Here is a 16238-nt window from a genome sequence, read left to right as displayed (position 1 = left end):
AGCAGTCGGGAGCTTGTGACTCCCTCCCGATTCAAAAAGACAGCCGCATCCTCAGATGCCAGCCCCTTTCTGCGAGCCTCCGTACCTCTGCACTTTACTTCCGCAGGTCCTCTGGCTCTCAGTGTGCTTTTCTTTCCTTCTAGTTGTAGAATTTCCACTCAGCCAGCCTTCCTGTAGCTCTGGATGATGTCCGTTTTGTCTTTTTGTTGTATTTTTGAAGTTGTTGTGGGAGGCAGCAATTTCCCGGTGTTTATCTATGCCACCATCTTAGTTTCTCCGCCTCTATTTTTCTTTATCTGCTGTTGTAATTTTCACTAAGTTCCTTAAGCATCTTTATAACCAATTGCTTTGAACTCTATGTCTGATAGGTTGCTTGCCTCCATTTCATTTAGTTCTTTTTCGGAGATTCCTTCTTTTCTCTTACTTGGGGTTTCTTTCTTTGTCTCCCCATTTTAACTGTCTCTTTGCATTTGCTTCTATGTATTAGATAGAACTGTTAGGCCTTCCAATCTTTGTGGGATGGCCTTATCTAAAAAGTGTTGAGGTGTCCAGTGGTGCATTCTCGTTGTTCACCTGAGCTGGGTGCTCTAGGAATGCCCTTTGTGTGTGTTATTTGAGCTCTCCTTTTGTAATTGGGACTTGATTGTTGATGTCCCATTCATGGGAGGGATCTCCTCTCCAACTTGCTGCCAGTGAGGTTCAACTCCAATGTTTTCATGCCGGCTGTTATACAGGTGCTTTGGGCCCTATATTTGGGGGGCTCACTGGATTTTGATCTGATGTTGTTGAATCTAGTCCCTTGCTGTGTCTATCCTGGGCCTTCTAGGAGCTTCTCTAATGCAGGTGAATGTGAATCACTGTCCCTTTCTGGCCCTGGGTATCCTGATTGAGGTCTGAGAGGATAAAGCCCCTAGTAGCCCAGTGGTAAGGGACTCCTTAGCCCAGAGGCTGCGTCTGCCTTCAGTCTCATGCCTTGATTGTCCCTGTTCTGAGCTGTGCTCCCTTCCCTACAGAGATGGTCCTGCATGTGCCAATTGCAGGCACTTGGGGTCCTGCTGGCTTTTGCCTTGCTGTGCATTCCAGGGTGGTGTCTGCAGTGGAGACCCAAATTCTGTCTATCTACCCTATGTCTTTTGATTAGAGCATTTAAATCATTTACATTTAAGGTTATTATGTATAGGTGCTAATTTGTTGCAAGTCTTCTTCTTTATATTTGTATTCTTCTCTTTATATCTTTTCTTACAACAATCCCATTAGCATTTTTTGCAGTGCTGGCTTGGTGTTAATAAACTCATTTAGGCTTTGTGTGTCTGTGTGTGTGTGTGTGTGTGTGTGTGTGTGTGTGTGTGTGTGTGTCTGTGAAGCTCTTTATTTCACCTACATTTTGAATGATAGTCTTGCTGGATATAGTAGGCTAGGGTTCCAGGGTTCATTCCCTTGGTTTTCATTACTTTTTATACTTCATGCCACTCCCTTCGGGCTTTAAGTGTTTCTACTGGAAAATCAGCTGGAAGTCTAATGAGAGCTCCCTTGTAGGTAACTTTCTCTCTGTTGTATCCTTTTAGATTCTTTCTCTGTCTTTAATGTTTGCTATTTTACTTGTCATGTGCCAAGGTGTGGGTCTTTTGGGATTCATCTTGATTGGGACTCTCTGTGCTTCCTAAACTTAAGTTACTTTTTCCTTCAGCAGGTTAGGTTAATTCACTGCCATTGTTTATTCAAACAGGTACTCCATTCCTGGCTTGGATTCATCTTTTTCTAACACCTGTATGATATGAAGGCTGTGAAGTTTCATGTTGTTCCAAAGCTCCCTTAGACACTCCTCCTACTTTTAATTTTTTTTTCCATTTGCTGCTCTTAATGGGTGTGTTTTTATACCTTGTTTTCTAATTCACTGATTCAGTCCTCAGCTTCTTCTAGCCCAGTGGTCAGCAATCTCATTAGTCACCAGAGCCAAATATCAACAGTACAACGGTTGAAATATCTTTTGAGAGCCAAATGTTTTAAACTTAAACTATACAGGTAGGTACATTGTTATTAACTTAATTAGGGTATTCCTAAGCTGGCCTTTGCTAAAAATGTCCTCAATCTGATTGAAGTACATTCACTGAGGTCGACCCCTTCCAACTCTCCCATCCACACTCATCTTGTATACTTATTTCAGATAGACGAGTGTGGATGGGAGAGTTGGAAGGGGTCGACCTCAGTGAATGTACCTCAAAACAACGTACCTCCCCGGCTCTGCATATCCCACAGCCCGCCTGCGCTGTGTCTTGCGTCTCCCATCGCCTGACCGACCGACCTGCCCCCCCCCACTTCTTCTAACGCCACTTCTTCAAAATAGACTTGCCCAGGCTGAAAACCGACTTCTGTGCATGGGCCACGAAGTTTCAATCACACTGTATGTGCGCGCCCGCACGTGGTATTTTGTGGAAGAGCCACACTCAGGGGGCCAAAGAGCCGCATGTGGCTCTCAAGCCGTGATTTGCCGACCACTGTTCTAGCCTATTGAATGCTTCTGGGGTGTTTTTTATTTCTGCTATGTCATTCTTCATTTCCTCTTGATTCTTATTCATATTGATGTTCCCATTCAGCTCCTTATAAATCTCATTAAGTTGCTTGTAGTTCTCACCAAGTTATTTGAGCACCCTTAAAACCATTACTGTGAATTCTTTTAACAAATTGCTTGTCTTCATTTCATTTAGTTCCTTTTCTGAAGATTCCTCCTTTTCTTTCATTTGGGTGTTGTTTCTTTGTCTCTATTTTTGCTCTCCCTTGCATTTGTTTATATGTATTAGATAGAACTACTATGCTTCCCAGACTTTGTGGTATAGTCTTATGTAGTAGGTCTTTTGAGGGACCCAGTGGTGCAGTTTCTTTGATCTCTTAGACTGGGTGGGCTAGGAAAGCCCCTTGTTGAGTTATTTGGGTTCTTCTGTTATAATTACATCTTTAATGTTGTTGTCCTGTTAATGAATGGGATCTCATTTCAAGCTGGCTGACTCTGAGGCTCACCCCTGACCACATGGTGAGCTGTTGTGGAGGTGCTGACCAATCTGCCCTCTAAATCAGGTTCATTAGCAGCATGGGGCCCAGGGCTGGGTTAGTAAGCTTCCCTATGTCCCCAGGCTCTGCTTCTGCGTGCCTTTGCTTGCCAGCCAGCTGTCAATCTTAATCACTCAAAAGACTATTTCTGAAAGGGCTTTAGGCAGAATCATGAGTCTAGACTACTGGGTCTCCCGTGAGATGGAGGTGCTGTTCAGATTTCAGGGAAAGTGATGGATGTGTTTCCTGTCCCAGAGCTCTTAGAGTGGCCCAAAATATTACTCTGCCCTCAGCTGGACAGAGATCCTTGTATGCAGTCCAGCGGGATCAGCTGGAAACCTGGAGTTTCCGTCAGTTCTCTCATACAGGGAAAGCACCAGTTTCCTGGGATAATGGGGCAGATGACTCCTCCCCCAATCCAGTTACTGAGGGCTCCTGAAACTGTTCAAACACATAGGCTTGGCCTCTGCTTTTGTTTCCTCTGAAAAGGTTAAAATGTAGGGTGTGGCATGCAGGGCTCCTTGGGGGGTGGGGCAGGCTGTATCTCCTAGCATGAGTTGTATTTTTTTTTTCTTTTCCTGTGCTATGGCTACTGGGAGTGGCTAGCTCCTCTCAGGAAAAATGGCCCTTTTCTTTTTGGAGGTGTATGACCAAATACAGGACTCCTGGCTGCTGCTTTTCCATGTCTCCCTGCAATGCTTCCCACCCCAGCCTTTCCTTAGGCACCTCAAGTCTGCATCTCCCTCCCTTCACCAAAGCCTTGGGTGAGTAGCTGCAAATGAAACTCCCGTGATCTGGGTTTAAAAATAAAACAAAAAAACCCCTGAAACTGAATCTTTCTCTCCAGCATGCTCTGGTCTACCAGCTTCAGACTCCAAGGTGGCCAGCAGTCCTGCCACCTTTCATGGCTGGATGTTATGTGGGCCACTGATCTTGGCTCTGGTGCTCCGGGTTGTGGAGCCCAGAATAGGTTCCAGGTCTCTGTCTTCTGAGGGAACAGGCCTTCCTGTAGCCAAGAGATCCCTCCTCTCTCTCAGCCTGCCACCCCTAGAAGCTGGGTCAGCTCCTCTCTTGACCTCTCCTTTCCTACTGGTCTCTAGGTGTTTTCTTTCCTTCCTTGATATAAGTTTCCTTCTCAGCTGGACCTCAGTTTGTAATTCCGAGTGTATGTTCCCCACTTTAGTTTTATTTCCAGTCTGGTCCTGGGAGAGGTGCAAGAAAGGTCTGCCTATTCAGCCACCATTTTCTCCCCCTCAATCTGAACTGCTTTTAAGTATGCTACTTCAGGTAAGATGCTTTGTATAGACATTGTTTAACTTTAGATTGCTAACCTCTTTCATGCCAGCATCTGTCATGACTACATGTTGTTTCAACTTTTTTTTCTACTCACTTGCTCCTTTATATCTCAGAAAATAACTTCTATCTATTATTTTCTACTAAAATTACTTGCGAAGGTCAACTATGAATCCCAAAATTCCACATTTGTTTTGGGTACCATCCTTTTTTACCTTTCTGTTACACATGACACTCTGGAAGTTTCTGAATCTTTCTTGACTCTCATGAGAGCATTTTGGATATTCATTCCTAAATGCTGATAACTTGTGACCATGTGGATGGCTAGCAGCACCTTAAAATCAACATCCAGTCAATTCTAAACAATTCTGTCCTACTTATCCTCCAGTCAGTAGCTCTGCCTCCTTCCTTTCTCTGTTCTTCCAGTCATCAAGCTTAAGGATTGTCTTTGACCCTCTATTCTCCTCTCTCGTAGACTAGTGGGTTTCAAATATTTTCACTAATCATCCAATCTCTAATTAATCATTTGATGAAAATCTGAAAAGTAACACAGCTAAAACTAGAACTGCTCTAGAGAATGGGAGAAAGAATTGTTCCTCCCTAACTCAACAATGGTTAGTAAACTTGGTCTCCTCCATGAAGGTTATTTCCAGTCTCACTCCTGGAAATCACTACAGGTAATTCAGAGCCTCAATTAAGGCTTCCTAACCCTCTATTCTCATCTAGTCCAATATTTATTGTTTACACATCCAGATTCATGGGTCCAAACACAGTTCTGATAGACATGGGCCCTTATGGCAGGCACAAGGTGGTGGCCTACTCAATATCTACTCTCTCCTTTTTCTAGAAGAAAATAATACGTTCTGTGCAGGTGTGGGCTGTAAAGTGCTCTGAGAAGCTGGACCCTGCCCTCATATCTAGGGTGGATTTAGGGGAGAATGTGTAAACCATTTCTGGACTGTGGGACCAAGTAAAATGTTGGGAGCTTCTGTAAATTTCTCTCTCTGATAAAAAGAGATATATGCCAAAGGAGAAGCCCTCTGTCCTCTTCTTACCTTTGAATGTGATTTTGGGAAGACATGATAATTCTAAGTTGTGGCACTTTAAGGGACCTTATGGGGATCATCAAGAGAGGCCGACTTTCAGCCTTGGCACCATTGATCATGAAATTATTTAATTCCATATTTTTTGTTATGTGCATTACATAATGTCCCCATTGTTTTTTAAAAACTATTTTTATTGGTTTTTTTTTTTTTTTTTTTTTTTTTTTTTAGAGAGGAGAGAGTGGGAGAGAGAGAGACACATTGACATGAGAATGAAACATCTATCTGCTGCCTCCTGCCCACCCCCCACTGGGAATCAAGGCTGCAATCCAGGCATGTTTGCTCACCCAGAATTGAACTGGCAACCCTTCAGTGCATGAGATGATGCCAAATCAACTGAGCCACACCAGCTGGGGCATATAATGTTCTTATTGTTTAAACAACTTTGGGAATTTTGGTTATGACTTTACAACTAAGAGCCTACTATCAACACCCCAGGCTTCCCCAATGCTTAATGGATCAAAAGTATAATTCTTTGCCCTAATATTCAATGCCCATACTCAGTCTAATTTTTCAGTGTAATTTGATACAGCATTGTACATTTACCATTGATGCCAGAACATGTCATCTCCGGCCACATGCTCATGCTATTTGCTTCACTCAGCATGTGTTCCTTACATATCTCAACCTCCAGTTGTCATCCTTGGGTTTTCTCTGTAAACTTGTACGGAATTTCTCTAATATTGCTGTAATGCAATTATTTATGTGTGTCTTATTCCCCTCTGTTGCAAGATCCTTAGGAGATGAGATTAAGTCTTCCCCAACTATATGCTCTGCAGTGTTCAGCATGGTGCCCTATACATAAACAACCCTTTATAAATGTCTTTCCAGCTAATATAAGCCTTGCTTTGATCTGGTTTCTTGCTGGTGAGTCTCAAAAAGGGTCAAAGACATTGCTCTATTGGAAATAATCTAGTGTTAACCTTAGTCTAAAAACTGATTAAATGGAAATATTCATATATCATATTTCCAAGCCATAAGGGAGACTTAATTGAAAAATGAAGTTCAACCTCTTATGGCAACAACATCATGAACTCCCTATATTGGGGTTCTAACAACATGTATCATTAATTTAACCTATTCACTTTGACAAAGTAATATTTATTTAGTGGATCACCACTCTATCCTGTTTTTACAAATGCTACTTGTTATAAACCTTTTTGAATTTCAAATATTGTATACTCCTTAAACACATTTAGTACTTATTTCTCTATAGTAGGGATCATCTTCAAATGGGATCAATTCCATGTTGAGGTCTACTTCAGGCATATTTTTCTGAAAAGTCAAAGTCCATGGGCCAAATAATTTTTTTCCCTAAGGAATTGAGAATAAGCCATCAAAATAATTATAATGATAACATTATGCTATCTAGAAAGAATCCATGTTCATTACTAATATCCTCTTTTATAATTAGCTTTAGCAGGGATATGTCTTTTAATAAAAACAGTTATTTTCATGATTATTTTAGAGGCTTAGTTGAGAATTATCAATTTAACATCACTTAAAAAATTCCAGCTCGGCCAGAGTGGCTCAGTGGTTGAACATCAATCTATGAACCAGGTTATGGTTTAATTCCTGGTCAGGGCACATGCCAGGGTTGTGGGCTCAATCCCGGTAGAGGGCATGCAGGAGGCAGCTGGCTAATGATTCTCTCTCATCTTTGGTGTTTCTATCTTTCTTTCCCTTCCCCTTCCTCTCTGAAATTAGTAAAAATATATTTTTTAAAATTTCAAGTGAAAACATAAATTAGTTGAATTAAGCATACAGCTTGATTTGGTTTGCTTACCTTTCACCCTTACAAAACACTGTATTACCATATATTTGCCTTTTATTTCCAGTAATTTTAACGCTTTTGGCCTTAACTTTCATTATATCCCGAGGAAGCGCTGAATTTTAGAAAATTAAATGGGTTTTTAAAAACACCTATATACACAATAAATTCTATTGTGTTCCCTTTTCATTTTAAATTTGTTGAAAGTACACTGAAGTTAGTTTCAGATCTTAGGCCAAACTACACTGAAAAGGAAAATTTTGATGCAAAAAATATGGCCTGGAGATTTATATATCAAACTGTGAACAAAGTTACTTCTGGAGAGGAGTGTAGAATGATAACTTTTATATATTTCTTTATGAGTTCATGTATTCCAATGGATGGGTACACATGAGAACACCAATCTACATTATTTCTACTTACACTGATAGATGTGGAGAAAGGTTTCCCTGAGCTTGTTGGTGAAAAGAGGCTCAGGGAGGTCCCGGAAGAACTGTTTCACCATATCTGCCACATCATAAGCGGACTGGTCCTCATAGCTGAGGTTTTCAGGGGATTTCTCGTTCATTTGACGTAAGGCCTGGATTCTAGATTTCACACCAGATTTTCGAAAAAGGCCCACCTGAAACAAGTCACAGGGACATGTTAGTGAGGCCATGTTTGCCCAGACATTCTCTTCCTAAGACAACACCTTGGTAGTGATGAGAAGGTGTGGAATCAAGCCTGGATAAACAGCAATTGCATCCAAATAAGTAAACTGTAAATGACTAGTTTATCTACTTTGGATAGCAGTTGAATACTGATTCTTCTCCTAAAAAATGAAGATAAGAATAATAATACCCCATCTCACAGGGCTATTGAGGAGACTAAATGAGAATATATATGTGACTGTGCTTTGTAACTTCTTAGAACACAATAGATGTTATTATTTTATTCATTTATTCAACAGGTAGTGGTTAAATACCCACTATTATATCAGGTATATTTACAGTTCATTAGTGAGCAGACCAGACAAAATTTCCCACCCCCCAGTATTGACTTAAGTGCGGGTTTGAGAAAGTTTGGTCAATGGAAGGTTAGGTGGATCCCAGATAAACAGCCATATCAGTGCTCCTTTTGGGGGTGATGTTTATAGTAACGATAAGCGTGTATTTTTATTTCGGAGTCTTATGATGCTTTTCCTTTTTTGGAATTTTTGTAACACTGGCTATGCATGTTTTTCAGGTGATGACTGGCACTTACCAGTCTGCCTGGTTAATTATTATGTGCATAAGCTCTGGATCTAGTGACAATGATTCCTGGGTGGCTTTTCTTCAGACTTCAAGACATTGTCTTATGCCTCTTTCATCCCTAAGCTTTAGACTCTTACCCCAGTTGACAAAGAAATGCAGCAATAAGGCATGAAAGAAATGAAGGCCCTGATAGGGATGAGGGAGGTGGAGCAGAGACCTATGAGGCAGGAGGTTCCTGCAGGTTACACTGTGGGCCCTGTAGACTCTGCACATTCTGAGCTTCCCTGGGACCCCTGGTTTACAGTGAATTAGTATGTTTGCTATTTTTAAATGCCTGTAAGACACTGAGTTGCTCAAAACTCAGTCCTTCAAACCTCAATCTCTACTTTTCTCACTCCCCAAGGACTTACAGGTTGGCCCACTTTTGAAAGCAAGATGAAAACATTTCCAGGTGGCAAGTAAGCATTGGCCCGTCATCTCTAGACCTGGAGAAATGTGCCAGTCACCTCACCACTGCTCTGTGTACCAGGCAGGCCTCAACCCAAGTTCAGGGTCTGAGGAGAGCTCTCTTGGTTGCTGCTATAAATAGAGAGCAGCCCTAATTCTTTAAAATTGCAGTAACAACAAGGGAAGAATTCTAAGCAATCAGAGGATACTGAGGTCTTTGTATATGTCAGCTGAGTGGATCACAGGGGAATTATACCCTGCTACTTTTTGTGGAAATAGAAACAGAATTCTGAGTAATACGTCTTTGCATTCCAAGGCTTATCACCCTAATTCCACAGATGAGGCTATTCAGGCATGTCACTTAAAATATTAACTACTTTAATTTTTATCCTTAAAGTTTGCCATGTCTAGGAAATGCAACACTTGGCCATACTTGGGTGACTCTCCAAGAAGAATCTAAAGAACCCTCTGGCAACTACTCCAAATTTCATCAAAGTGCAGGAGAAGAAAGCATGTACTGTCAGAAGAAAACTTCAGGATGTCAGCTGAGTGCTCCCTGAAGTGAGATCCAGCCTGAATTTGTTTACATCTCAACTTTTCTAATTCTGGAAGGAGGCCCAGGACTGTGCGAAGGGCTGTGTTGCACAGGAATCCTCAGAATCCAAGTGCTCATAAAGTGAATTCTTAAGTGTGAGTCACATTATCTTCAGGTGAGTTGGTGTTTACTCAGTCTGAGAATTCCGGTTTACTATTTTTAACAGCAGAGAAAAATTGATCAGGATTTACTGGTATAAAGAGAATAAAGTAGACAAGTGTTTGTGTGAAAATTGCTGAACACGGTTCCTCTTTTGTCCACTTCATCTTCCTGGTGTGGTTTCTGGTGCACACTGGTGTGCATGTACACACATCTCAGCAATGTTTTCTTTGTACTGTTCTGTTTCCAACTTTCTTTCCAGTTTCATCAAATATTGTTATTTTAATTATTTTAGACATGTCTGCAGCACTCCAGCTGTGGGCTCAGAGCTGCTTGTTCTGACTTAGGTCTCACAGGCTGTCCAGAGAGTTGTCACATATTTATTTGTTCTTCCTCAAATTCTGACAATAACCTTTCCACCCCACCCTCAGCTTCCAAAGGGTGTGGAAAATATCTGTGGGTTCTGTGGATTTTGTTAGAAGCACAGAAGGGCATTTCTTTTCTAACTGTAATAAAGAAAAGGTGGTCTGAAATCAGACCAGATTCCCTATGTCGTAGTTGAGGATGCAGAAGGGAAAGGTGGAAAGAACTCCAGTCTTCAAAAATGTCTTTGAGCTGATAGAAGAACTAACCCAGGAACCATCCCACTTCCTGACTCCTTATGTGAGGCTCATGAATTTCCTGCTGCTTTAGCCATTTGGGAACTTCTGTTATTTTCAGTGGAAGACTTGCTGCACACAGTAAGTAGACGTTTCCTTTAATGGTGGAGAGTTCCTTAGACCAGAGAGAGCTTCTATCAGCCTTCATGGAATAACCTTGGGTGGCGGCATGAGTGAGTGCCAATACTCATTTCTTCCGCCAAAAGTTTTCAGAGCAGTGATAAAATTGGTCTTTTGGGCTAAAATTTTTTCTAAATACAAAATGGAGAACTGAAGAAACAATTTAAAATCTGTTGCCTCTAAGAGCACCATGTCATCCCCACTGAAGGAGGCCACCCCAAATCCCTTAGCTTCTTAAGAGGAAGACTCAAGGAGTGCACAGTGTCTTTCATTTGCTCCATGTCTGTCACTGGTAGACAGGCGACCAGGGCCTCACACTTGGTTTAATACTCTGTTGTCACTATTTTGAAATTCTTAACTTATAAACAAGGAATTTCACATTGTCATGCTCCCACCCACTTTAAACCCTCCCTAAAAAGGGAAGAATAGTGGTCAGCAATGCAAATTAATTTTATATGCATCTCCCTTGCACATGAGCTCTTATTTTATAAGGATGAGTGATGAGTGCTTCTTTGGACTAGTTTTTTTTTATTCGTCTCTCTTTTGTCTTCCAGTTAACAACTCAGCTATGAAAAAGCAAGCACACAAGGTACAATTGAAAAAGACAGGCCCTAGATCCTCATTCATCTCATCTGGGGTAGGCAACAGGGAGTGTGATGAACAGGCAGCAGGTAGAGGACACTTGTACTGAGTATGAAGAATCTTCACAGCATAACTTGGCCTTTAAAATTTACTTCTCCATTAGGAGTTGGGCATAAACATTGCATTAGAATTCAAATTTCATCTAAATAATATTAGGTCTCCTTGTTGGCATCCTGTTTGTGCTAATGATGTTTATCAGGACTTCCATTTCCTCTTCTTAAGAAATGTGCTCAGCTAATGAAGAAAGGTTGGTTTTATTCAGAAGACAGGGTCGTAAGGGTGGTATGCTGTGGTTTTGATTTTAAGCACTGCGGGGTTAGCCTCTCCTGCAGAGACCTCATGTTTATCAGGAGCCTGGTAGAATCTACACTTCTTTGTACAGTTGATTTAGGGCAGAAATAAAAGCTCAGCCAACAAAGCAAGGCTCCTCTCACACACTGCTATGTCTGAATACTAATGGTTCATAATTGAAGGCTAAACTCCCTTATTTCATCCGAAGCCAGATGCAAGGGCCAAAATGATACACTGTGTTTGGTCATATATAAACTGCTCTGCACTTAGGAGTGTAGGAGGTGAAACGTTGGCAATGTTTCAGGACCCTGTCTTTCACTGTTTACCATGAATGCTTGTGTTTGAGATGAATGCTTAGCTTCAAGGGAGGGGGCCCAACTCAGGGCAGGAAGCCTCCCTCCCTGTGGGTAAGGGCAAAGCCTTGGGGTGTCCTGGATGTGGTGTGAGGGGATCACATAGAGGGAGGCACCATGACGGCCAGCCACCTGTGATTTAGAGGAAGCATATTCTGAGATGTTCTAGTCTTCCATGACCCTGGGGCTGAGATCTCAAGCTCCTGGGTGACCTTAATCTTTTCAGTTCAAAGGAGGTGCTGTTGGTGAAGAAAGAACATTCATTTAGTGTTATGTCTGCTTTTTCCTTGTGACTCTTGCCCCTTCTTTCTTTTCAGATTCATTTGCTTTTATTTGCTCTTATTCGCTCTGAAGTCTCCAGGACAGTCTTCCTCTTGACTGTAGTTTTCTTTGATTCTTCATTATATTTCTCTAGTTTTCCCTGGCCCTTTTCCTGTTACCACTTAATTATTCACAGGGAGCAGAGGTTTGGGTGCTTTCACACTCTGATGACTAAGGGGAGAGACATACATTCTTCTATAATTAAAAAGTAGTTATGGCTTGATATGGAAAGTTGGAATAGACAGTGAGTAGGGATTGAGGAGGTTTTGGTGCCCACTATCCTTCTCTCTATTCATGTCTTTTGCTTCCAACAGCAGACTGGACCAATAATAGTAGTGATACTGGTGCTGCATGTTATTCAGAATCTATAGGGGCCATGGCTGACTGGTTCCCAGTCTATGTGATGAGGAGAGCAGACGTATTACAATTCATTCATTTATACCTAATCTTGCTCAAGAAAGAACTCCAGGCTACTTACAATGATCTATAAAATACAATAAAATGCAATTAAATTAAAGAAAATAGAAGAGAAAATTAGGAGTGGGAAGGGAAATGGGGACCATACATTTCATTAATTCAGAGCTGGCATCAAACAAAGAAGTTACTACTATTCTGCTGCACTGAAAATTGGTATCTGATTCTTCAAGAGACCATCCTGATTCTACTAGTAACTTTGATCTTGGTATTAGGGTTGATATAAGCATAAATAGCCAGAATCTTTGAGTTCTTGTAGCTTGGCTCATTCCTGTCCACTGAGCCCAAGTCCAGGGGTAAATCAATACAAATTACAAATAATCTTTGGTTTCTTCACATGGTGTTAAAGAGTATAATGAACAAAAGCCATATTGAATAGTTGTCTAAAAATATTCCCACTGCTCAAGGCTGCAATTTATCAAGTGACAACATGGCTTTTATTTTGGAAAGAATGTCTAAGAAACTAATGGGTATTAATTTGGAGAAAAAAAGACTTGGTCTAGAAATTTATAGGATGGGTAGCACTTTGGGCCCAATCATGGTCTACCATGTGGTGGTCCCCAAACAGTCCTGGAGACAGAAAATGATCTCCAAATATTTTGTTTAGCTTGAGCTTTTAAATCAACTCTACAAGATGAGGGCATATTTGATTTAGCTGATATTTGTTTTCATAATTTACTTGCATATTTTAAACAGTTATAAATAAATTTGTCTTTCCTTTAAGTTTTCCTGGTCATAATGCTGCTTCAAAAAAAAAAGAATTAATAAAAGAAAATATAAAAACTAATTCTTTTAAAAGAAAGATAACAGGGCTAAAAGAAATGCTATGAAATCAATGGTGGCATTAGGACAATAATTAAAAAGGGAATGCAGTATATAATTTCTAGGGAACACAAATTAGACACCACAGCTGAAAACTATTGACATTAACTTTCTGCAGTCACTCCAGGGAGTCATTCAAGGTGCCAATGAAAAAACATGCTCAAACAGCTTGACGAAATATAGCCTGGTCAAATTAAATATTTGTATATATAAAAGCCTAAGCGACTGAAAGTCCGAATGACGAAACGACTGGTAGACCAGCTGCTATGATGTGCACTGACCACTAGGGGGCAGATGCTCAATGCAGGAGCTGCCCCCTGGTGGTCAGTGTGCTCCCGCAGCCAATTTTCCACTGATGGCCAACTTCCCACAGTCCCTCCCCGTGGCCAGCTGGCCCAGATCGGTCCCGATCGCAGGCCAGGCCCAGGGACCTCACCCGTGCATGAATTCGTGCACCGGGCCTTTAGTTGACCTATAAAGATCACAATGCCTTTTATTTTCGGTGAAGCTCATTTTTGTCTGATGCTGGACAATGACTCTGTCTGGCATTTCATAAATCCAAGCCTGTGTTTTGGATTTCTAACCATACCTGGTCAAGGCAGTTGCTGCGAAGATATCTGAGTCCTTGCTGAATACTCTGAGGCAGGGGCTGTCCCGTTCTCTGGACGTGAACTATAAGAGGAACGCCAAAGACAGTCTTGTCTTTGTAATCAGGAACTTTCATCCTCTTCATGAACTTTGGAACTGACCTAGAATTCACAGAAACCAGGTCATCAAGCCTCCTGGGGCCTACTGTTGGGAGAGGCTGTGAAAGCAAGCAAGAGGGTAAAGCCAAGCTTTTGTAGGAATAGCCAACAGGCATGAGGGAATTCAATATTTCTCTCTTTAATTAATCACAGTACATGGAAGGACAATGTGTGCCCCTTGCCTATGTTAGAACTCTATTATACAGCATGATTCACGTTAACAGATGGATTTATGGCTCTGTTTTCAAATCAAGTGGTGGACTTTCTAATTTAATTGTTACTACATACCTCTCAAGTAATAAACACTTAAAAGTCCCCAACAAGACTAAATGAAACTTAAAAACTACAACAACAAGAAGAATTAACTTAGTTGGGTTTGGGGAGAAAGGAAGGGAGAGAAGATAAAAAGCATTTCTTGGCTATAATTTTCTAGAACTAATTGTACTTTTATAGGAAATTTTAATACACAAGCACATTAATTTGATCATGCAACTTATAACTTTCTAAATTATTTTTATAAAAGCATTGCCAATTCTTCTATATACATAATATATACCATAGGACAATTAGTGACACATTTAATATTTTTTCAAATCATCTAAAATAGGTCCACATTTAAGTTCCAACACATGCTTTGTCAAGTCCTTATTATAAACATTTTACTGCATATTCTTGTTTTTATTTGCCAATTAAATAAAAGTAGACATGTCCCTGAAGAATGAAATGCCTTTTGAATGAATCAATGCTCTAGGACTAGGTGTTGAGCTCTGCATTGGTCTGAAGGTACAAATAACAGATGTTTCCTTGCAAACTGCCAGAATTACTTTACAGCAAGTTTATTTTTAATTACTCTGCTCACAATTAATCAGCTTTTACTTGACTACTTGACTTTTGTTCTTGTTGGAGCCTGAGTGCCTTCCCTGGACACTGGCAGAGAGCTACAAATAAAGCCATGCTTCCTGCAGGCTACATCCCCTCCCAGCCGAGGCAGCCCAGGAAGCAGACAATAAGGCAGAACTCTGGGCATTATTTTCAGGACGTCAGCAAGTAAAGGCAATGATCAGGTTTTCAGAAATCAGAAAGCAAGTACTAAAGCTTTTGCAATCACACGCTTAGCTCTAGCCAAATGATGCTCTCTGGAGTGAACATGCTACGCACCATGCCCAGCCGTGTTTGTTGGACATGGAGTGCTTCTCCATGATGGCCGTGAGGCGGAGCAGCGAGAAGCGCTGGAGCAGGTTCAACTGGCCAGCAGTCTGGTTGCTGATGTGGGGTGATGCTGTGGATGGCTGAGGCTGGTGGGAGAGCTGGAAACTGTTCCATCGGAGTCGCCTTTACCAGAGAGACCATCAGAGAGGCAGTCACAAAGTGGATATGTTATCCAGAAACACAGGATGTGACTAATTTTTAAGTGGTTATTCAAAATAGGTTCAGTGCCAAGAAAATCACCAAGCAAATGAAAACAGAAGACACAAATGCAAAGAACAGACCAAAGAAACTACTTTTTCCAAGTCTGATAAATCTGGAAAAAAGTCATTATCTGTTTTATTAGGAGGTTTAAATAAGTTATATAATAATTTTCACTTGTTCATCCCTAAATTTGCTCCCAAATGTTGAAAGCAGCTGTTGTGTGTGTGTGTGTGTGTGTGTGTGTGTGTGTGTGTGTGTGTGTGTGTGAGAGAGAGGGGGGGGGCGGGGGGAGGGATAGGAAAAGAGATCTCAATGTCAATGTTTGGGAGCACTAGAATATTTTTATATTGCTACCCTGTCCCTGCACTCACCTCTCGTTTGGTGTTGAGAGGGAGCCTGATAGGCACAGATGAAGCACTCCTGATGTCATGACACATCAGTGAGCCCCATGAGACATCACTGTCTTCACTAGAAGCACACACATTATTACTCTTTCTACCAGTTAGGCCCATCCAAGGCCATTGCTCTAGGGTACTTCTGAAGTGGTCTTTGAACAACAGCTTTTATATACTTTGTAACTGATATTGTAAAACCAAACTAAACTTATGAAGTACACATCTTAGATATCAGAATTTTCTCATACAATTAAATTAAAAATAGTTTAACATTTGTGGTAGAGATATTTTTTAATCAATACTGTTGCAAGGTCATGGAAAGCACCTGTGTACAGGCACTGGGCCTCCATTATCAGTGATTATGAATGGTGCCTCACATAGAACTTTGCACATAAGCTCATTTAAAAAAAAATAAAACTA

General features: G+C 41.0%; 1 protein-coding gene across 5 annotated transcripts in view; it reads right to left on the bottom strand.

The window, feature by feature from the left end:
- Window positions 1-16238, bottom strand: part of STARD13 (StAR related lipid transfer domain containing 13) — a 312838-nt gene that overhangs the window by 16957 nt on the left and 279643 nt on the right. For all 5 annotated transcript variants that reach the window (XM_059684434.1, XM_059684436.1, XM_059684433.1 and 2 more), the window contains 3 exons: window positions 15172-15345; window positions 13857-14016; window positions 7636-7834 (listed from right to left, as the gene is read on the bottom strand). In XM_059684434.1, coding sequence (XP_059540417.1) covers window positions 7636-7834; window positions 13857-14016; window positions 15172-15345 — 533 coding nt within the window. The remainder of the gene's footprint in view (window positions 1-7635; window positions 7835-13856; window positions 14017-15171; window positions 15346-16238) is intronic.

The sequence above is a fragment of the Myotis daubentonii genome, chromosome 2 (genome assembly GCF_963259705.1).
Source record: "Myotis daubentonii chromosome 2, mMyoDau2.1, whole genome shotgun sequence".
NCBI lineage: Eukaryota > Metazoa > Chordata > Mammalia > Chiroptera > Vespertilionidae > Myotis > Myotis daubentonii.
Note: the sequence above shows the minus strand (reverse complement) of the source record. Positions and strands in the feature narration are given on the sequence as shown.